The sequence below is a fragment of the Salmo salar genome, chromosome ssa12 (assembly GCF_905237065.1).
Source record: "Salmo salar chromosome ssa12, Ssal_v3.1, whole genome shotgun sequence".
NCBI classification, from domain to species: Eukaryota; Metazoa; Chordata; class Actinopteri; order Salmoniformes; family Salmonidae; genus Salmo; species Salmo salar.
In genome coordinates, this window is record NC_059453.1 from 61,534,938 (window position 1) to 61,559,548 (window position 24,611).

The following is a 24,611-nucleotide window of genomic DNA, read 5'->3' on the forward strand; positions in this document are numbered from 1 at the left end:
CGGTTCCCCACTGCCCATTTCCTTCTCCTCTTTGTTTCTCTCTCTTTCGCTTGCTGTGTTCCCCCCTCACATTGTTTACCTTTCTCACACTCTCTCTCTCTCCTCTATATCTCCTCTCCTCTCTGGCAAGCCTATGTTGTTGTGAGTTTAGTTAAAGCTCTGTCTTTGCAGTGTGTGTGTGTGTGTGTGTGTGTGTGTGTGTGTGTGTGTGTGTGTGTGTGTGTGTGTGTGTGTGTGTGTGTGTGTGTGTGTGTGTGTGTGTGTGTGTGTGTGTGAGAGAGAGAGAGAGTATACGTATGTGTTTTTGTGTGCTCAGATTCCAGATAGCCACAGGGCTGCTGTAGAGACGGAGAGGAAAGAGGAGTGGAGGGGAGGACGGTGATGGGAAGGAGGGGTGGACGGTGAGTCAGCGGATGTCTCACTGCCTGTTTGCCGGCATGGCATCGCCATCCAGAAAGCCAATGGCCTCCCACTGGGCACAAACTGGTTAAATCAACGTTGTTTCAATGTATTGTGATTTAGAATCTGCATGGAAAATGCATTGGATTTGAAAAAAGTAGTCAACTCTTGTTTTGAGGGTGAAATTTCAACGACAGGATTTGATCTGCACACATGGGCGGCAGGTAACCTGGCAATTAAGAGCGTTGGGCCAGTTACAGAAAGGTCACTGTTTGAATCTCTGAGCTGGTAGGGTGGAAAAATCTGCCATTCTGCCCTTGAGCAAGGCAGTTAACCCTCGAAGAACTGCTCCCTGGGCGCTGATGACGTCAATTAAGGCAGCCCCCTGCGCCTCTCTGATCCAGAGGGGTTGGGTTAAATGAGGAAGATACATTTTGGTTGAACGCATTCAGTTGTGCAACAGACTAGGTATCCCCTTTCCCTCATGGTAACCAAATTTCAACATAGACAGACCTTGTATAAAATATTTTGAATTTGTACCTTTAAAACAATGATAGTTTTTCAAGGTTATACCCACTATGTTCATTTAAAAAAACAATAGGCTGGGCAGCACCTCCTACTGGAGAATTTACCAAACTACAGCTACCCCATGTTCTCCCATCCAAGGTTTTAACCAAGCCCAGCTTAGGTATTTGTCACTGACTATTACCAATAAGCTATCGTTAGAATGATTGTTGAGAGATCTCCACTTAAAAACAAAATAGATTCTTTGTTGTTATCAAAGTAATTCCAAAGGGTAGGTTTAACAGATCAAATGAAATGTGACCAATGATCAATGATGCTATACAGTCCACAACACAATTCAATATCACTAAATATCATGACATTTTAAATCAACCAGAGCTTGAAACCCTAGGCATATTGTATAAGTCATCAACACCAATTGTTTGAATTCAACCCAGAATTCAACAAACAATATACCATACAGTAGGCCTAGGGTTTCAAGCTCCGGTTGATTTAAAATGTCATGATATTTATGGATAATGAATTGTGTTTGGTTGTCAACGCAACCAAATATCAACATTTGAAGGAGATGTACAGTTGAAGTTGGAAGTTTACATACACCTTAGACAAATACATTTAAACTCAGTTTTTCACAATTCCTGACATTTAATCCTGGTAAAAATTCCCTGTCTTAGGTCAGTAAGTATCACCACTTTATTTTAAGAATGTGAAATGTCAGAATAATAGTGGAGAGAATTATTTATTTCAGCTTTTATTTCTTTCATCACATTCCCAGTGGGTCAGAAGTTTACATATACTCAATTAGTATTTGGTAGCATTGCCTTAAAATTGTTTAACTTGGGTCAAACGTTTTGGGTAGCCTTCCACAAGCTTCCCACAATAAGTTGAGTGAATTCTGGCCCATTCCTCCTGGCAGAGCTGGTGTAACTGAGTCAGGTTTGTAGGCCTCCTTGCTCGCATTCACTTTTTCAGTTCAGCCCATAAATGTTCTATAGGATTGAGGTCTCCAATACCTTGACTTTGTTGTCCTTAAGCCATTTTGCCACAACTTTGGAAGTATGCTTGGGGTCATTGTCCATTTGGAAGACCCATTTGCAACCAAGCTTTAACTTCCTGACTGATGTCTTGAAATGTTGCTTCAATATATCCACATCATTTTCCATCCTCATGATGCCATCTATTTTGTGAAGTGCACCAGTCCCTCCTGCAGCAAAGCACCCCCACAACATGATGCTGCCACCCCCGTGCTTCACGGTTGGGATGGTGTTCTTCGGCTTGCAAGCGTCCCCCTTTTTCCTCCAAACATAATGATGTTCATTATGGCCAAACAGTTCTATTTTTGTTTCATCTCCAAAAAGTACGATCTGTGCAGTTGCAAACCGTAGTCTGTTTTTTTTATGGCGGTTTTGGAGCAGTGGCTTCTTCCTTGCTGAGCGGCCTTTCAGGTTATGTTGATATAGGACTCGTTTTACTGTGGATATAGATACTTTTGTACCAGTTTCTTCCAGCATCTTCACAAGGTCCTTTGCTGTTGTCCTGGGATTGATTTGCACTTTTCGCACCAAAGTGCGTTCATTTCTAGGAGACAGAACGCGTCTCCTTCCTGAGCGGTATGATGGTCCCATGGTGTTTATACTTGCTTTACTATTGTTTGTACAGATGAACGTGGTACCTTCAGGCGTTTGGAAATTGCTCCCAAGGATGAACCAGAGGTCTTGGCTGATTTATTTTGATTTTCCCATGATGTCAAATAAAGAGGTACTGAGATTGAAGGTAGGCCTTGAAATACATCCACAGGTACACCTCCAATTGACTCAAATGTTGTCAATTAGCCTATCAGAAGCTTCTAAAGCTATGACATCATTTTCTGGAATTTTCTAAGCTGTTTAAAGGCACAGTCAACTTAGTGCATGTAAACTTCTGACCCACTGGAATTGTGATACAGTGACTTAGAAGTGAAATAATCTGTCTGTAAACAATTGTTGGAAAAATTACTTGTGTCATGCACAAAGTAGTTGTCCTAACCGACTTGCCAAAACTATAGTTTGTTAAAAAGAAATTTGTGGAGTGGTTGAAAAACGAGTTTTAATGACTCGAACCTAAGTGTATGTAAACTTCCGACTTCAACTGTATCTTCTGCTTGGATAGTTCCATCTGTGCCACTGACTTAGTCTGGCTTTAATTCCAGTTTGTCTACAAATAAAACAGTTATATGTTGGATTCTCATCTCCATCTCAACCAAATATCTAAATTAAAGAATTGGAAGAAATCAAATCAAACTTGATTTAAAGTGTATTTAAAGTCTGATTTGATGTATTCCTATTCTATAACTTAAATGTTTGTTTGAGATGGAGACATGAATCCAACATATCAAAGTTAAAGAATAGGACTAAATCAAATCAAACTTTATTTGAAGTGATTTAAAGTTTGATTTGATTTAGGTTGAGATGGAGACGTGAATCCAACATGTCAATTATTAATTTGTTGACAAACTAGAATTAAAGCCAGACTAAGTTAGTGGCACAGACGGAACAATCCAAGCAGAAGATGCATCTCCTTCAAATGTTGTTATTTGCTGCATTGACAAGCAAGCACAATTCAATTTAAATTTTGTAATACAGTAAATAGCCTAAAGTTGTCACACCCTGATCTGTTTCACCTGTCCTTGTGCTTATCTCCACCCCCCTCCAGGTGTCGCTTATTATCAGCGGTGTATTTATCCCTGTGTTTCCTGTCTCTCTGTGCCAGTTTGTCTTGTTTTGCCAAGTCAACCAGTGTTTGTCCTAGCTCCTATTTTTCCCTAGTCCTCCTGGTTTTGACCCTTTCCTGTCCTGACGCCGAACCCGCCTGCCTGACCACTCTGCCTGTTCTGACCTCGAGCCTCCCTATCCCCTTGTACTGTTTGGACTCGGACCTGATCACTGAACACCTGCCTGTCCTGACCTCGAGCCTGCCTATCGCCTGGTACTGTTTGGACTCTGACCTGGTTTATGAACTCTCGCCTGTCCCCGACCTGCCTTTTGCCGACCCCTTTTGGTGTAATAAATATCGGAGCTCAACCGTCTGCCTCCTGTGTCTGCATTTGGGTCTCGCCTTGTGCCCTTATAAAAGTTAAGGCTATCTTGCAAACTAATGTAACATTTGACCTTAAAATGAGTAACACATCCATGGGCAAATTTTGAGGTTACTGTGACTATACATTTCTTCTTAAGTGATCATATAAAGCATGCATGTTCAAAATAGCATACATAGGTCATCGCAGGTCTGTGGAGATCTTCAAAATCGCTGTAATAATCTACGCAGAATCTTGAACGGCATTGATCACTTGCACCATGTACTTTTAATGTAATCTCAACTGCAATACAGGTTATTTGTTTTTCATATTAGTTGAAGCACAGTGATATCCCATTCCTCTTTTGTACCGTATAAATTAACAAAATATATGACATTTTGTTCCCATTTGAACTTTGCTGTGCTTTTAATTGGTTGAAAGTGAAGTGATAAGATGTTTGTGTGACAACTTAACCAAAAAATATCAGACATTGTTTTTCCATTGGAATTTGGTTGTGCTTTTAGGTGGTTATAAGCATTGGAAATTCAAATGTCTTTTTAAGTGGGTGAATATAGGTTGTAATCTCATTGATCAATGTCTCAACCAAATGTTACCCAATTTTCCATGTTGAAATTATGTAGTGCCAGTGTCCACTTAGGATAAAAACACTTTACAATTACGCACACTTACAAAACACTCTTGAGCTTTTATGCGGTCCATTTCATGGACATACTTTCAATTTTTACTCCTGAACTTATTAGGCTTGCCATAACAAAGGGGTTGAATACTTATTGACTCAAGACATTTCAGATTTTATTTGTTTTATTACATTTACATTTTAGTAATTTAGCAGACACTCTTATCCAGAGCGACTTAAAGTTAGTGAGTGCATTAATTTTCATACTTTTTACTACTGGTCCCCTCGTGGGAATCGAACCCACAACCCTGGCCTTGCAAGCACCATGCTCTACCAGCTGAGACCAAAAAAATTCTACAAACAAAATTCCACTTTGACATTATGGGGTATTGTGTACAGATCAGTGCCACAAAATCTCAATTTAATCAATTTTAAATTCCGGTTGTAACAGAACAAAATGTGGAAAAAGTAAAGGGGTGTGAATACTTTCTGATGGCACTGTATGTGGAGTAATCACAGTCAGTCAGTGCTGGTGCTCTGATTTGGTATTTTCCTTCATTCAATCACAGTGATTCTTTCCACTGTGATACATCCTAATTCATCCAAAATAGTAGGACTAATTTCTCTCACCCCTATTGCCTAGATTTTGTTCTATACATTGAGTAGTGTTATTGGTCTCTGTAGTTCATTCTATGAACATTATATTGTGTTTGAATCCTGCAACCAAGTGTATCTGTCACGTCCTGACCAGTAAAAGGGGTTATTTGTTATTGTAGTTTGGTCAGGGCGTGGCAGGGGGTGTTTGTCTGTGTGTTTTGGGGTTATGTTCTATGTTCTTCTATTTCTATGTTTATTATAGGGTATCTATTTCTATTTTGGAATTGTTTGGGGTTGGTCTCCAATTGGAGGCAGCTGAATCTCGTTGCCTCTGATTAGAGACCATATTTAAGTAGGTTTTTTATTTTCATTGTGTTTGTGGGTGGTTATTTTCTCTTTAGTTCATGTTAACCTGACAGAACTGCTGGCTGTCATTTTCTTGTTTTGTTTATAGTGTTTCAGTATAATAAATACAAGTATGAGCACTCAACACGCTGCGCCTTGGTCTACCTTTAACGATGGCCGTTACAGTATCTCAGTCTTGATGTTCAGTAAGAATAAAGTAAGACATCTGGATGCAATAACTGAGCAGCAGTGAATTCCTCGTCAAGCAATACTTATTCTCAGCTAACAGCTAATGATCACAGACATGGACAAAACATTTTCATATACAAATTGAATGTTGAAAGAATGTCTCCACAGAGTACTGAAAACGTTCCTGAACAATTCATGGAATGTGTCTGTCATGAACATTATTGGAATACCCTAGGAATATTCTGGGAGCCAACAATTGTTAGCTGGATTGTATCTTTGCCTCTCTGTCACTATGATGTTTTGGCGGATGAAGTATGGAGTATTGAGCATGGGTGGGACCAAACTTGATTCCCATCCCAAAACACGCACAGAGTGCCCATCACAACAACTTAATATAAATAAGATTTGTTTCGGGGCATATAAATATCCACACCAGTTGATGGTTCAATTGGCAAGGACCAAAGTAGCTGGGTCCGAAAAGAACCAACAACATTAAATGGGCTAATTCAAGGGTAAGTGAATCTACTCCTTGCACATAACACCTTATGAATCAAATAATGTAGACAGCTAAGTAACCAATGATTTATTTGTTAATGGGATGTTAAAGAGAGACAGGTGAACCAATGATGACATAGAGTACCACAGTATCAGTCATAATACTCATAAAACCTAGCAGTCAAACAGGGAAATGGTTCCAATCATTTTTCCACCATTAATTTTCCCATAGGAGATTTTAGAAACACTTAAAATAAGGGCTGTGTTTCATGTAGGCTTACCCTGGCGTGACGTTTTGATAACCGTGTAAATCTCTCTAGGACAAGGTGACCATATCAATATATTCGCAAGTATTTACCCCCCCAAAATGAAATGCTAATTAACTGCTAATGTGGCTATCATAAAGAACTACAAATGCCATGATGACCTACACAAGACTGCCAATAGAGGCAAAGGTCAGAATCTCTGGATTAACTATCTAATATTAGCTAAATTTAGTAATTAATAAATTGGCTACATTTCTTAAAATTGACAATTCTGCGATCTGTCTTGTGCAAGTTTTCAATTGACACAATACTTGTTAGCAAAGGTTTCAGTTAGTGATGACATGCAGGAGCTGGCCTTGCAGGGATTTGTAGTTTTGCATGATGTCTACTTTGACGCTAATGAACATTTTCGAATCTGAGAGTAAATAAACATGAATATATTGGTAATATTCAACTTGTTCGAGAGAGATTTACATGGTTATCAAAATGTCATGCCAGGGTAAGCCTACACGAAACACAGCCCTTATTTTAAGTGTTTCTAAAGTCCCCTATGGGAAAAATGAATGGCGGAAAAACGATTGGAAGGCAGGTAATTAAATCATCAAAAGAAAAACGTATTTATTATAGCCTACCCACTTGGCAAAAACTGCTTAAAACTTCTATGGGCTAGGTGGGACGCGGGACACAGCCAGTGAAATATCAGGGCGGAAAATTCAAAAACAACAAAATGTCATAATTCAACTTTCTCAAACATACAACTATTTTACATCATTTTAAAGATAAACTTATCGTTAATCTAACCACATTGTCCGATTTCAAAAAGGCTTTACAGCGAAAACAAAACATTAGATTATGTTAGGAGAGTACATAGACAAAAATAATCACACAGCCATTTTCCAAGCAAGGACATGTGTCAATAAAACCCAAAACACAGCTAAATGAAGCACTAACCTTTGACGATCTTCATCAGATGACACTCCAAGGACATTATGTTACACAATACATGTATGTTTTGTTCGATAAAGTTCATATTTATATCCAAAAACAGCATTTTACATTGGCGCGTGATGTTCAGAAAATGTATTCCCACCAAAACGTCCGGTGAATGTGCACATCAATTTACAAAAATACTCATCATAAACGTTGACAAAATATATAACAATTATTAAAATAATTATAGATAGACTACCCCTGGATGCAACCGCTGTGTCAGATTTTAAAATAGCTTTACGGAGAAAGCACATTTTTCAATATTCTGAGTACATAGCTCAGCCATCACAGTGAGCTATTCAGACACCCGCCAAGTTCGGGGCAACCTAAACTCAGAATTAGTATTAGAAATATTCTCTTACATTTGCTGATCTTCGTCAGAATGCACTCCCAGGTCTGCTACTTCAACAACAAATGTTGTTTTTGTTCGAAATAATCCATATTTATATACAAATACCTCCGTTTTGTTCGTGCGTACAGATCATTTATCCAAATGCATAACACGCGAGCGCGGAACGAGAGACGAAAAGTCAAAATGTTCCATTACCGTACTTAGAAGCATGTCAAACGCTGTTTAAAATCAATCTTTATGGTATTTTTAACGTAAAATTGCAATAATATTCCAACCAGACAATAGCATATTCATTCAAGAAGAAAAAGAAGGAACAGTGTGACTGCGCATATCCAATCCCTTTGTTGCCAGGCAGACCACTCAGTAACTGAGCTCCTATTATCTGCCCAGTGACAGGAAAATGCTCAAACCACTTTCTGAAGGCTTTAGACAGCCAATGGAAGCCTTAGGAAGTGCAACGTCCCCCACAGACACTGTAGCTTCGATAGAGAATCAAAAGAAGAACTACAATTCTCAGACTTTCACTTCCTGCTTGGATTTTTCTCAGGTTTTTGCCTGCCATATGAGATCTGTTATACTCACAGACACCATTCAAACAGTTTTAGAAACTTCAGAGTGTTTTCTATCCAAATCGACTAATAATATGCATATTCTAGTTTCTGGGCCAGAGTAGTAACCTGTTTAAATTGGGTACGTTTTTCATCCGGCCGTGAAAATACTGCCCCCTATCCCAGACAGGTTAAATCAACGTTGTTTCCATGTGATTGATTTCAACAAAACAATATATTGTTATGATGTTTAATCAACCAGGAAAACTGATTGAATTTGAAAAAAGTAATTAACGTAGGGTCATTTCATATTTTTTACCCAACGTTTAACCTAAATCCAATGACAAGGTGATGTTTTTATTCAATTCACATTAGTTGACAACTCCAAAACTAGATGTTGAACTGACTTCTGTGCCCAGTGGGTAGGGGTTATAGGTACATGTAGGCATATGATGTGAAATAGGCCTTGTGTGAAATCATTGTCAAAGCGAAAATGATACCATTGCATGTAGGTCTAGATTATTTATGGTTCTCATAGAAATATCAAAACATTATTTTAACAACTCCAATTCAATTGCATGTGGTGCAGGAATCACTGACTCGCTGCATGTTCCTAATCAAGACACCTGCTGGTAACTCTTAACTGGTTACGACAGCTCATGAGGTCTCCTAAATATATTTAGACTAGGTATGACTCTAATGACTAAAGAAGCTTCATGCATAGCTTTTATTTTTACCCATAACAGTAGGAGTAAAATGTCTCTATTCTCACCACTTACAACCAATTTTCTACTCTGAGACAGTTTGTGAATACAGGCCCAGGCCGGTTGACCCACAGTGACACAGCATGTTCATCTCTCCATCTCAGGTTGACAATGTCAACAGGGAGTCACCCCCATCACCGAGCCCCTGGAGGACGGCCTGCTAATGATCATGAATATTTGATACCTCCTGACGAGGTGGCTAATTGTGTTTGTCGAAGATAAATGGCAAGCGCCACGGAGGCCGGGCCATCACCTGTTGAGACACTTAACCTGAAGAATCGATGAGGAGACGGAAGAGAGAAACTGTGATAGACGTGTGATATAGGTGTAGTGCTATTGTACTGTATGTGATTAATGTTGTGCTCCTCAAAATCCTCAGCTTTTTCCTGAAGAGGTTTCAAGGCCAACAGTTACCTCTCACTACATTTGGGTAAACGGCTGACCATAACTATGGTTGGGATCAATTCCATTTCAATTGCCCCCATTAACTGAAATGTACACTACCGTTCAAAAGTTTTTGTCCATTAAAATAACATCAAATTGATCAGAAATACAGTGTAGACATTATTAATGTTGTAAATGACTATTGTAGCTGGAAACGGCAGACTTGTAATGGAATATCTACATAGGCATACAGAGGCACATTATCAGCAACCATCGCTCCTGTGTTCCAATGTCACGGTGTGTTAGCTAATCCAAGTTTATCATTTTAAAAGGCTAATTGATCATTACAAAATCCTTTTGAAATGATATTAGCACAGCTGAAAACTGTTGTCCTGATTAAAGAAGCAATAAAACTCACGTCAACAGTGAAGAGGCGACTGGGATGCTGGCCTTCTAGGCAGAGTTGCAAAGAAAAAGACATATGGCGGAGACTGGCCAATAAATAGAAAAGATTAAGATGGGCAAAAGAACACAGACACTGGACAGAGGAACTCTGCCTAGAAGGCCAGCATCCCGGAGTCGCCTCTTCACTGTTGACGTTGAGACTGGTGTTTTGCGGGTACTATTTAATGATGCTGCCAGTTGAGGACTTGTGAGGTGTCTGTTTCTCAAACTAGACACCCTAATGTACTTGTCCTCTTGCTCAGTTGTGCACCTGGGCCTCCCACTCCTCTTTCTATTCTGGTTAGAGCCAGTTTGCGCTGTTCTGTGAAGGGTGTAGTACACAGCGTTGTACGAGATCTTCAGTTTCTTGGCAATTTCTCACATGGAATAGCCTTCATTTCTCAGAACAAGAATAGACTGACGAGTTTCAGAAGATAATTCTTTGTTTCTGGCCATTTTAAGCCTGTAATCGAACCCACAAATGCTGATGCTCCAGATACTCAACTAGTCTGAAGAAGGCCAGTTTTATTGCTTCTTTAATCAGGACAACAGTTTTCAGCTGTGCTAATATCATTTCAAAAGGATTTTGTAATGATCAATTAGCCTTTTAAAATGATAAACTTGGATTAGCTAACACAACGTGCCATTGGAACACAGGAGTGATGATTGCTGATAATGGGCCTCTGTACGCCTATGTAGATATTCCATAAATAAAAAAATCTGCCGTTTCCAGCTACAATAGTCATTTACAACATTAACAATGTCTACACTGTATTTCTGATCAATTTGATGTTATTTTAATGGACAAAAAATGTGCTTTTCTTTCAAAAACAAGGACATTTATAAGTGACTCCAAACTTTTGAACGGTAGTGTATATTTTCCTCAATGGCATTCAATTAGAAACATTTGGATATGGATAATTGGAATTCCAGTTTACCTTCTGAATTGACTGAATTGAAAACACAACTGGCATTCAAGTGTTTATCAAGTTGAATATAATCTGGCTATAGAAAGGGCTGATGTATGAAAATTGAAAATGTCATACTGTACCAATATCAAAGCCAAAGAATAGCCTTTTTGTGAATAGCTTACATAGAATCATCATAATAAAACCTCAAAAGCTAGAAAGGTACATGTAAAAATGAACGTTCTCAATTAACCATGTGGTTTTAAGAGATAACAGAATCCCTCAAAGCTGCATTTTATTTTCATCACCTATTTCCCACTCTATTGTTCTTTTCCCACCATACTACACTTTACCTAACTGTCCATCTCAATTCCCCCTCTCTCTATCCCTCGCTCTCCTTTGTCTCTTTCCCCTCCCCCACTGTCTTTCTCCATCTCTTATCATCGCTCCTTTATGATCTTGCTCTCTGCTTGGTTTATATCATTTAGGATGTACTACATAATGAGACACACACACATACACGCACACGCACACACACGGACTCACGCATGCGTGCACAGACACAACCGCACATACACATATGTTGACATGTGCACAATTGCACAGTTAGTGCTCCAGAAACACCTGACGGTGACAGATAGGTTGTTATCGTCTCTGGTCTCAGACATGATTTACAACATTCCTCTCTGACTAGACCAGTGTGAAAAAACAGCGTATATGAATTCATGCACAAGGTGATCAGATTCTTTCACCCATATGGTAATGACCACTGTCTGTATAGTTTCTATTCAGAGAACAAATACACAGGTAGATGGAAGAATGCGATTCAACTGACTCAAGTTGTATCTTTAATGTAATGGAGTGGAATACAGTGTTCATGGTGTGTTTCAGCTAAAACCCTGGGATTGCATGTGGGAGTTGTCCATCTAGACAATCCACTGTGGGCACTCTTGGTTCCATGAGCATGTCTCTCCAGTGATGTTGGATGAATGTCAGAATCTGCCTGCAGTCCAATGCCTTACACATCAGCACTTTCCAACCAGCAGAGCCTGGGTCCATACACGTGCACCACCACCATTACCTCACTGCAAATAACATAGAGCTATAGCCTGCCGTTTCAAGGATATTCTTAGAACCATACTTGCTACACTTTGAAAATGAATTGTCATCTAGGATAAAAGACTCCTCGACCTCCCATTCGAAACCCATTTCCTAAGCTATTCTTTATCTGCAGTCTTTCGGCTAAATGAGAAAATGTGACCCGTTTAATATACATGTACAGTTACAGGTTTGGAAGGAATATCATTCCCCAGTGCAAAGGTGGAATAATACACTTGACTGTAGATGTGTGATAAGGTTAGGGCACTATACCCCTAGCTACATGGTTTTTGTCTTGCAGACTCCACAGTCCTCTCTTCATCTCTTATTTTCCTGCACAGTAAGTCCCCATCACGACACTCCTATAAATCAACTCCATGCAATGTTGTCATCTCCACTCTATTAATGGACCCACGTGCCTCCTTTCAAAGGATACCACCAAGCCTAATTAAAAGTGTTCAAGGGTCCTGTCTCATTTGATTCCCTCAGTGGATCCCTATATCACGGGACATGGTGCTGCAACAGAGACTGTTCCTATCTATAAAACTACAGCCCAAAGCTAGACTTAGCTTGGGCCTTTTTTTTTTTTTTGAGCTCTTTAACAAATAGCCCAATTCAAACAAAATATATTTTCATTTACTCAAGAATACAGGAAGTTGATTTGCTAGAGTAACAGACATTTTCTACCATCACTAATAGATTGAATTAGACTTGTTTTTATACGTACAGTATTTCTTAACAATGTTTAAAATATTTTGCGCAAACAATAATCCTTGTTGATTAATTGTGATTGGATGTCATTATAAAAGGGCAAAGGTCATTAAATGCATTACCCAGGATGCACTTTACAACTGTATTTCACTTTATCTACTGGTAGCTTAGTGGTTAAGAGTGTTGTGCCAGTAACCGAAAGGTCGCTGGTTTGAATCCCCGAGCTGGCAAGGTTGAAAAATTGTCTGTTCTGCCCTTGAGCAAGGCAGTTAACCCCCAAACAACAACTGATCCCTGGGCGCCTATGACGTTGAGTAAGGCAGCCCCCCATACCTCTCTGATCCAGAGGGGTTGGGTTAAATGCGGAAGCACATTTCGGTTGAATGCATTCAGTTGTGCAACGGACTAGGTATGTCCTACTGTGTTAAAACTACTGTATGTCATTGTTGCTCCCTAACATGTTGTACACCTCTTCACATTATTTGTGTTTTCCTTTTTGCCTGTGATGAAATCCTGAAAAGGTTTGCGATGGATGAAAAACCTTTGATGTCATACAGTAGTGTCAGGTTCAGACTGACATTGAATCAAATCACAACAATCAGATTAATATTGAAAGCACTTCTGTTAAAATCATGGTATGTACCTACAGTATTCATTTGTATCTGGTTCTTGGTGGTAAAACCACTGCCTGTTTTACCCTGAAATTGTGTATGGAACAATGTCTTGAACAAAATGTACGTATGGAAAAATTTATGGAACAACATGTACGTATGGAACAATGTATGGAACAACATGTGTATGGTCTAGTAAAAGACAAACTGACGCACACCCACCAAAAACGTTATAGAGGTGCTGACTAATGAGGAGTAAATTATAAAAATAAAGAACGTAAGTCGCATACCCTAATTATGCTCCCAAACATTTAATGTAACCAACGTTTCGGCATGCAGTGCATTCCTTCCTTTATTTTTACAACATGTGTATGGAAAAATGTATTGGAACAAGATGTATGTATGGAACAATGTATGGAACAATATGTGTATGGAACAATGTACACAACAAAACAACAATGTTTTACCCATTGGAGACATTTCCATATTCTATGTGTTGCTTTCTGAAATTAGACTTTTGGCACCCTAATAGCGTCACAATGGCAAAGTTTGAATTCAACCAAAATCCTGTTTAAACTCCTCAATAGAAGGAACCTGTTTCACTGTCTGATTTGGCTGCATGTGGAGCATGATGATGCAGAAACGTGTCAACAAAGTTAAGTTAAAAGGTTTGTATCCGCTTTAGTAATTGGGTTCCAGGAAAATGTAACAGTTATATTGTTATTATTATTATTTATTATTATTTAAAAATATACTTTACCCCCCAATTTCAATCTTGTCTAATCGCTGCAACTCCCCTACGGGTTCGGAAGAGGCAAAGGTGGAGTCATGTGTCCTCCGAAACATGACCCGACTAACTGCGCTCCTTAATACCCGGCAGCTTAACCCGGAAGTCAGCCGCACCGATGTGTCGAAGGAAACACCGCTCAACTGGCAACCGGGGTCAGCCTGCAGGCACCCGGCCCACCACTAGAAGTTGCTAGAGCGTGATGAGTCAAGTAAAGCCCCCCCCCGGCCAAACCCTCGCATAACATGGGCGACGCTAGGCCAATTGTGCGCTGTCCTATGGGACTCCTGGCCACGGCCAGTTGTGGCACAGCCCAGGAATGTCCCCAGATCTGTAGTAATGCCTCTAGCACTGAGAGGCAGTGCCTTAGACCGCTGCGCCACTCGGGAGGCCCTGCCAATATGGGGTCTTTGGAGACAAAGGTTGGCTTGATCCAAACAATTTGATCTTTGAACTGATAAAAGACATGCTTGTTTGCCATAGCCTAGTAGAGGGATACCTGAGCTTCCCTGCAGTGAGTGCTTATGTATAGACCTGAAATACAGTACATGCAAAGAACCAACTTATAAGCCTTGAAGAAACTTATAGAAATAACCCTGGAAACAATGGGTAAATCACAACGAGCAGGGGGAAGGGTAGCCTAGACTTGGATAGATAGATGAAGTGCAGGGCTACGGATCAGGACAGGGGAGCCTACCTGTTCGGGGCCCTGGAAACAGATCCGGCACTGCGGCGAGCGCATGCCACTGTCCAAGCTGCTTGTGAGCGACACAGCGTCCAGGCCTGCTTGGAGCTTCGGATCCTTCTCCTCGAATGCCAGGCTGCGCGGCCGGGGATCGGTGCCATAGTACTCCTCCTCATCGTCCCGCGTAGAGCAGTCGAAGCGTGGCCACCCGCAGCCTCCTACCCCGAGCCCTCGCATGCTGCTCGTCTGTCCGTCTGTGTCTGAATCGGTCCCCCGTCTTGAGTCAGACCGCATGAAAACCAGCACTTTCAGTTCATTGAAAAACATACGGATCCGGTACTTAAACATCATGAACTAGCCCACATAGGCACAATGCAGCTGTAGGGTTAAATAGAAGGTATCAATAAAGGGAGTTTGATGAATCAGGCATTTACTTTGCATGATTTGGGAGCCAAAAGTGGCTTTGTTAGTATTATTATTATTGTTGCCAAGTGCGAGCCTATTTGGTTCAAGTAGCCTTCTCTAGCTATTGGCTATGGTATCAAAACAAAATATCAGAGGTGTCTATAAAAAGTATGGCTGCCGGGCACAAATCTTGGTCAATAGAAATCCAAATATGACAATGTAAATAGATTGTATCTCGCCATGATACATTTTCTCTGTTACCAGGTGTAGCCTATGATAGCCAATGCGGAAGTTTTTTAATGGATGGGCAGAGACTGTTTCTTTCGGGAGTCAACGGATGCCAATATAAAATCATCACGATGGCTTTCAGTGTGAGCGATTACCATCTCCAAACAGCAATAAGATCAAACGAAATCCCCTCACGTTCATTTTCGACCCAGTCACTCATGGGACAATGCCAAAGCTTGAATTTAACGGGAGCTGTATTTAAGGGGAACCTTTAACATGGTTCTGAGCGAAAATGTGATATTCTATTGCAGGAGGAGCTTTGGAGTCTCAGGTATAATATAACATTTTATTAATGCTATGGCATGAGTAATTCCACCGAGTCATTTTTGGGTGTTGCTTTCAGCTGTTTAGTCCATACAAAAAAAGGCCAGTTGAAATTAAAACGAGATGGCAATCATCTCTCTTGTTTGTCCCTCAATGGCATGCTAGCCATCAGATCACCGTGTTTTTCTCTTCCCCAGTTTCCTTACCGTGTTTATTCTGGCTGATAGATAGAGAATAGGTTACGTCCACACTGTTCCCCCTCCACACAAGTCCGAGAGACACTACTATCCAACGTGTTTACATTTTAAACAGGATCGGACGAGACACCAAAAATGTGTAGAAAAACGCACATCACTTTGCCATTGAATTTCCATGCTGCTTTTTTATTCTTTCTGCAATCATTCCTGCACAACACAAACCAGGAAGAACGAAGATGCCAGGGAAGAACCCCCCAGAATAGGCGAACGAAGCAAAACGATTACTTCGCTATGCCAGTTAAACTTTGACATCAAATAACGGGTTCGTTTACTACCAATAACTAATTACACCAGTTCAATTAATAACAATAAGACGCTAATTTACATGGTTGCGCTGAAATACTTGCTTCTGACAGCAGACGTGCCTCCATCGAAATCTGAGAACTGGAGGATCCTGCCATGGAAATGCATGCTAGCCGAATTGAAACACAGATGTGTTCATCTATATTGTTGTTGTCCACTCATTTTCTTATGATTATTCCTTCCTCCTATCGGTAAAGGAAAAAAGCTTCACCGTTTTGCTGCGCGTTGGCAGAAGCCGCTGTCCGAGGTGCTGATTTCCATGTGACGTTGCGGCCACGTGTTAGTCAGAGTATCCCGGGAAATCTAAACGGTGTATGGACAAGGACGGACATTAGTAGTCTGCCACTGCAATGGTGTGTGTCTTCTATCAAATATCTCTCTCTTGTAACATGTGTCTATGCATCGTTTATTCAAAGCTTTCTCAAACAAGTCTAGGCCTATCACCTAAACGGATACCAGGGTCTTGGCTTACATGGATGTTGTAATGATGCGCATTGCTTCACTGGCCACCCCACCACTGGCGTGTTCTTTCATGAAGTTCAGCCAGGTGGTACTTGATGCCACAAATAAAATGTTTAACAAATTTCAAAGAACTCGGCCAAGCAGCATCAGACGACTGAATAGATTAATCATGCCATAACTAGATTAGAGTTTAATCACAGCCAGATGAAAACATTAGTCATAGAGATATGGAAGCGAGGGTAAAGCCTTGTGTGTATTATGAACGCTGTCTGGCCCGGCCGGACCCCCGCGGAGAGTCACCCTGGGTCGAACTCTCTAGGGGCCGGATGCGCTCTATCGGCTTCACGTGCAGCAGCCAGAAGATTTTCACTCAATAATAAATGAGCCGAAAAATAATTATTCTTCAGGATCGGTGTTCCTTCCACGGGACGGTTAAGCTAACGTAGGCTAATGCGATTAGCATGAGGTTGTAAGTAACAAGAACATTTCCCAGGACATAGACATATCTGATATTGGCAGAAAGCTTAAATTCTTGTTAATCTAACTGCACTGTCCAATTTACAGTAGCTATTAGAGTGAAAGAATACCATGCTATTGTTTGAGGAGAGGGCACAATTTTGAACATGAAAAGTTATTAATAAACAAATTAGGCACATTTGGGCAGTCTTGATACAAAAGTTTGAACAGAAATGCATTGGTTCATTGGATCAGTCTAAAACTTTGCACATACACTGCTGCCATCTAGTAGCCAACATCTACATTTCACCTGGGCTGGAATAATACATTATGGCCTTTCTCTTACATTTTAAAGATCATGGTACAAAAAAAAGAACGGTTAGTTTTTTCTTTGTATTATCTTTTACCAGATTTATTGTGTTATATTTTCCTACATTCCTTTCACATTTCCACAAACGTCAAAGTGTTTCCTTTCAATTGGTACCAAGAATATGCAGATCCTTCCTTCAGGGCCTGAGCTACAGGCAATTAGATTTGCGTATGTCATTTTAGGCGAAAATTGAAAAAAGGGGCGGATACTTAAACTAGCCTACGGAGATAGGAAAGAAACAAACAAGTATAAGCTCGTTTAAAATAAACAATAATAATGCATTGAAAATATGGTCACATGACACATGATTTCCATAATCACATGACAAGAAAACTGTTTATCTCAGCAGCAGATTTGTTTAGGGAATCAAACAATTATCCATGAGAGATTTATGTTAGGCCTTTTGGTGTATTTCCTCTTCCATTCATACTGAACAAAGGTATAAACACAACATGTAAAGTGTTGGTCCCATGTTTCATTAACTGAAATAAAAGATCTCAGAAATGTTCCATACGTACAAAACGCTTATTTCTCTCGAATTTTGTGCACAAATTTGTTTACATCCCTGTTAGTGAGCATTTCTCCTTTGCCAAGATAATCCATCCACCTGACAAGTGTGGTGTATCAAGAAGCTGATTAAACAGCACGATCATTACATACGTGCACCTGGTGCTAGGGACAATAAAAGGTGACTCTAAAATGTGCAGTTTTTTTCACACAATGCTACAATTGGAATGCTGACTGCAGGAATGTCCACCAGAGACCATGTGTAACCATGACACCCCAGGACCTCCACATCCAGCTTCTTCAGCTGCGGGATGGTCTGAGATGAGCCACCCGGACAGCTGATGAAACTGTGGGTTTGCATAACCAAAGAATTTCTGCACAAACTGTCAGAAACCGTGTCAGGGAAACTCATCTGCGTGTTCATCGTCCTCACCAGGGTCTTGACCTGCCTGCAGTTTGGCATTGTAACCGACTATTGTGGGCAAATGCTCACCTTCGATGGCCACTGGCCCGTTTCAAAGTAGCCGCTCTTTGCCTTGATGACAGCTTTGCACACTCTTGGCATTCTCTCAACCAGCTTCATGAGGTAGTCACCTGGAATGCGTTTCAATTAACAGGTGTGCCTTGTTAAAAGTACATTTGTGGAATTTCTTTCCTTTTTAATGCGTTTGAGCCAATCAGTTGTGTTGTGACAAGGTGGGGGTGGTATACAGAAGATAGCCCTATTTGTTAAAATACCAAGTCCATATTATAGCAAGAGCAGCTCAAATAAAAAAAGAGAAATGACAGTCCATCATTACTTTAAGACATGAAGATCAGTCAATCCAGAACATTTCAAGAACTTTGAAAGTTTCTACACGTGCAGTTGCAAAAACCATCAAGCCCTGTGATGAAACTTGCTCTCATGAAGACTGCCACAGGAAAGGAAGACCCAGAGTTACCTCTGCTGCAGAGGATAAGTTCATTAGAGTTAACTGCACCTCAGATTGCAGTCCAAATAAATGCTTCACAGAGTTCAAGTAACAGACACATCTCAACATCAACTGGTCAGAGGAGACTGCGTGAATCAGGCCTTCATGGTCGAATTGCTGCAAATAAACCACTACTAAACCACTACTAAAGGCCCAATAAGAAGAAGAGACTTGCTTGGGCCAAGAAACACGAGTAATGGACATTAGACCAGTGGAAATCTGTCCTTTGGTCTGATGAGTCCAAATTTGAGATTTTTGGTTCCAACCGCCGTGTCTTTGTAAGACGCAGAGTAGTTGAATGGATGATCTCGGCATGGAGGAGGAGGAGGTGTGATGGTGTGGGGGTGCTTTGCTGGTGACACTGTCAGTGATTTATTTAGAATTCAAGGCACACTTAACCAGTATGGCTACCACATCATTCTGCATCGATACGCCATCCCATCTGGTTTGCACTTAGTCCCACTATCATTTGTTTTTCAACAGGACAATGACCCAAAACACAGCTCTAGGCTGTGTAAGGGCTATTTGACCAAAGAGAGTGATGGAGTGCTGCATCAGATGACCTGGCCTCCACAATCACCCAACCTCAACCCAATTGAAATGGTTTGGGATGAGTTGGACCACAGAGTAAAGGAAAAGCAGCCAACAAGTGCTCAGCACATGTGGGAACTCCTTCAAGACTGTTGGAAAAATATTCCTCATGAAGCTGTTTGAGAGAATGCCAAGAGTGTGCAAAGCTATCATCAAGGCAAAGGGTGGCTACTTTGAAGAATCTAAAATATAATATGTATTTGGTTTGTTTAAAACTTCTTTTGGTTACTACATGATTCCATTTGTGTTATTTCATAGTTTTGATGTCTTCTCTATTATTCTACAATATAGAAAATAGACAAAATAAAGAATAACCCCTGAATGGGTAGGTGTCCACATTTTTGACTGGAACTGTATAGGCAAAAATGAGCAGTCAGATTGTGCAGCACTGTGAATAGAATTGTAACCAGTACAATTATCTGCTGACATATTAGTACTGAAATTAGATCATTTGTGTGGAGGACAAGAGCCACAAAAGGACAGTGAGGCCCAGATGTATGAAAGAAAAAGAGATTTAGGTAATGTAAATTGACAACCACTGCTCTATCTGTCTGTACGAGTGTAAAAAAAAAGAAAAAAGAAGAAGAAACAACTGCTAGGCAGGACTGTGTCACTAGTCGCTATGGATAAGAGCGTCTGCTAAATTACTAAAATGTAAATGTAAAACGTAATGTTCTGTGAAACGTCCAGCAGGTTGTCCAGGCATGCTAACTCTGAGACACTACTACAGCACACAATGTTAGCTAACTAAGAGGGAGATAACTACTGTAGGAGAAAGCAGAAGCAACTTAAGAGAGAAAGACGAGGGAAAGATGGTGTAGCATTCAAAGGTAGAGGGACAAAGAGAGAGGGTGGAAGGGGGCCATGGTTGTGTCACTGAGACATTAGCAATATGTGTCATTGGTTATCTACAGAGGGCTGAGCAGCTTTGGTGACCATCAGTCTGAATAATACATCTACAAAAACCCACAAAGACAAAATACATACACACACCAACACACTAAAATTCTCATAAAGATGCACACACACACACACTGACACAGTACAAACACAGGTACACAAAAACAGACACTTAGACACTCAAACAAACACGCACACATACACAATGACCACCCCCGCTGGCTGAGCACAGTCTGTCTATGCACTCAGCCACGTCACCCACACCAAATGCACACAGATTGTGCTGGCAAGGCATCTGGTTTAAACTAAGAGAACTCTCTCAGTTCAGCTGTCTAGCTTGTTTACCAGAAATATTACATTCACCAAGACTTGTTTTCCCCTGGTCATTAAGTTCACATCCAATAATAATTTCCCCATTACACTGGGTCCTTACCAAGGTTATTATAGTAAAAGAAAACTGAAACGAAAACGAATCATGAAAAAACTATTTAGTAAACTGAAATAAAATAATGAACAAACCCGTTTGAAAAACTAAAACTATACTGAAAGTATTATCTTTGGCTTCAAAATAAAATAAGAACCATAATAACATTTGTTCAGTTACAGTTATTTTTCACATAAAAAATAATGGTTTTCAAGCTTTTGGGGTGGGGGTGTTCAAACTACTGAATCGTGTGGGTAAATGCTGCCAGGAGATGGCGCTTTTTCAAATAGGCCTAGTTTGTGCGTCGCAATCACAAGCTATCACTAATAACAGGGTGGGAAATCGTCTCGGTAGCGAACTTGATTCTTCTTATGTGTACAGATATAATATCTTAATTTTATCACTCTGTTGTGGCAGGGAATTTTCTTGCTCAGCAGGAAATGCAAACTTCTATGTAATCAAGTTTTAAAAAGGCTTCTAAAGTTTGTAATTTCGACTTTAACATTTCAGACTTGATTTGCACTAACGAAAAATGCATCAACCCTTACAAAAATGTACATCAAATATAATACACATAATAATTCCCATTTTCTGTTGCAGCAGGATTATTTTCCTGCTGTGAGAAACTGGTCAATTTAAGATAGAACATCTGTACTATTACAATTAAATAGCATTGGATTGATGTAAACATGAGCAAAATAGTTTTCTTCCACCATATTTTTTTTTGCACCAGTCTCTGTGCTATTCATTTTAAATCCAAGTCACATTAAGATTGAATTTCAAAATAAAATCAAAAAACGAATAAAAATAAAAACTATAATAACCTTAGTCCTTACAAATCAATAATTAGCCCAATCACTTTGTCATTGGCTTCTGTTTTGAGATATTGCCATCGGAAACAGACACATAGAGTGGTGGAATAATCGACTATAATAGTGACCGTGACACAAAATAGGATACAAGAGGTCGAGGTTGTTCTTAATAAGGGTGTTTTCCCCACAACCCTGACCTATAAGTCTCCTTAAAAGTAGCCATTGCAAGGAAATCTTGCCCCCTCAAACATCGTGGAGATCTTTCTGATCGCTGCTCTAGTGGCCGACAGGCTGCAGGCTGTCTAGGCTCTGATAGCTCTCTGGTGGACAGATGGTCATCCCAACTCAGTGGCTCTACTGCTACCGTTAGTGCACCCAGCCATTCTGAGTGAAATATACCCGGCATATGCGCCCGCATCGTGGGGAAGGTCCTGGCAGAGAGCCCTCTGGACGCACCAGACAGGATGGAGTCCTGCATTCGTTTGCCTGAGAGCGTCCAACTTTACCATGGTGCTAAAAACTTACTGAGACAAGAGCTCGCCACCTTTAGAATGTAACCGTTATAGGTGTTCGTACCCAACTGGGTGATAATGAACTATATAATGGGACCATTCAGAAGCCCAGTTAAGTACAAATAGAATAGCACTGAAGGTGCAGGATCCCCATTAGCCGACACCAATGGCGAAAGCTCGTCTTCCTGGAGTCCGACACATAACGAAAAAAGACATTACAGACAAAAGTACCTTACAATTGACATACAATTAAAACACTAACGTAGACATTACAGACATTATATATTATACACAAAAGTCAAAAGTTTGGACACACCTACCCATTCAAGGGTTTTTCTATCTTTTTCCTATTTTCTACATTGTAGATTAATAGTGAAGACATCAAAACTATGAAATAACACATATGGAATCAAGTAGTAACCAAAAAAGTGTTAAACAAATCAAAACACGTTATATTTTAGATTCTTCAAAGTACATTTACATTTAAGTCATTTACCAGAAGCTCTTATCCAGAGCGACTTACAAATTGGTGCATTCACCTTATAATATCCAGTGGAACAACCACTTTACAATAGTGCATCTAAATCTTTTAGGGGGGGGGGTTAGAAGGATTACTTTATCCTATCCCAGGTATTCCTTAAAGAGGTGGGGTTTCAGGTGTCTCCGGAAGGTGGTGATTGACTCCGCTGTCCTGGCGTCGTGAGGGAGCTTGTTCCACCATTGGGGTGCCAGAGCAGCGAACAGTTTTGACTGGGCTGAGCGGGAACTGTGCTTCCTCAGAGGTAGGGAGGCGAGGAGGCCAGAGGTGGATGAACGCAGTGCCCTTGTTTGGGTGTAGGGCCTGATCAGAGCCTGAAGGTACGGAGGTGCCGTTCCCCTCACAGCTCCGTAGGCAAGCACCATGGTCTTGTAGCGGATGCGAGCTTCAACTGGAAGCCAGTGGAGAGAGCGGAGGAGCGGGGTGACGTGAGAGAACTTGGGAAGGTTGAACACCAGACGGGCTGCGGCGTTCTGGATGAGTTGTAGGGGTTTAATGGCACAGGCAGGGAGCCCAACCAACAGCGAGTTGCAGTAATCCAGACGGGAGATGACAAGTGCCTGGATTAGGACCTGCGCCGCTTCCTGTGTGAGGCAGGGTCGTAGCCACCCTTTGCCTTGATGACAGCTTTGCACGCTCTTGGCATTCTCTCAACCAGCTTCATGAGGTAGTCACATGGAATGCTTTTCCAATAGTTTTAAAGGAGTTCCCAAATATGCTGAGCTGCTTTTGGCTGCTTTTCCTTCACTCTGCGGTCCAACTCATCCCAAACCATCTCAATTGGTTTGAGGTCGGGTGATTGTGGAGGCCAGATCATCTGATGCAACACTCCATCACTCTCCTTCTTGGTCAAATAGCCCTTACAGAGCCTGGAGGTGTGTTTTGGGTCATTGTCCTGTTGAAAAACTAATTATAGTTTCACTAAGCACAAACCAGATGGGATGGCATATTGCTGTGGTAGCCATGCTGGTTAAGTGTGCCTTGATGTGTCTGTTACTCAAACTCTGTGAAGCATTTATTTGGGATGCAATCTGATATGCAGTGAACTCTTTTTTTTAACCTTTATTTAACTAGGCAGTCACTTAAGAACAAATTCTTATTTACAATGATGGCCTAGGAACAGTGGGTTAACTGCCTTGTTCTGGGGCAGAACGACAGATTTTTACCTTGTCAGCTTAGGGATTAGATCTAGCAACCTTTCGGTTACTGGCCCAACACTCTAACCACTAGGCTACCTGCTGCCCCAAACTCAACTCTAATGAACTTATCCTATGCAGCAGAGGTAACGCTGGGTCTTCCTTTCCTGTGGCGGTCCTCTTGAGAGCCAGTTTCATCATAGCGCTTGATGGTTTTTGCGACTGCACTTGAAGAAACTTTCAAAGTTCTTGAAATGTTCCAGATTGACTGACCTTCATGTCTTAAAGTAATGATGAACTGTCGTTTCTCTTTACTTATTTGAGCTGTTCTTGCCATACTATGGACTTGGTCTTTTACCAAATAGGGCTATCTTCTGTATACCACCCTACCTTGTCACAACACAACTGATTAGCTCAAACGCATTAAGAAGGAAAGAAATTCCACAAAATAACTTTTAACAAGGCACACATGTTAATTGAAATGCATTCCAGGTGACTACCTCATGACGCAGTTGAGAGTGCCAAGAGTGTGCAAAGCTGTCATCAAGGCAAAGGGTGGCTACTTTGAAGAATCTCAAAATATAAAATATATTTTGATTTGTTTAACACTTTTTTGGTTACTACATGA

At 40.6% G+C, this 24,611-nt stretch overlaps 1 protein-coding gene across 1 annotated transcript in view; it reads right to left on the reverse strand.

Annotated features, from left to right (window-relative positions):
- The window catches only part of LOC106565447 (E3 ubiquitin-protein ligase MARCHF9-like), a 32,193-nt gene extending 15,607 nt beyond the window's left edge, over positions 1-16,586 (reverse strand). Inside the window, exon 1 of the mRNA XM_014132593.2 lies at positions 14,800-16,586. Coding sequence (XP_013988068.2) covers positions 14,800-15,138 — 339 coding nt within the window. The 5' untranslated portion in view covers positions 15,139-16,586. The remainder of the gene's footprint in view (positions 1-14,799) is intronic.
- Between the last annotated feature and the right edge of the window lie 8,025 nt (positions 16,587-24,611).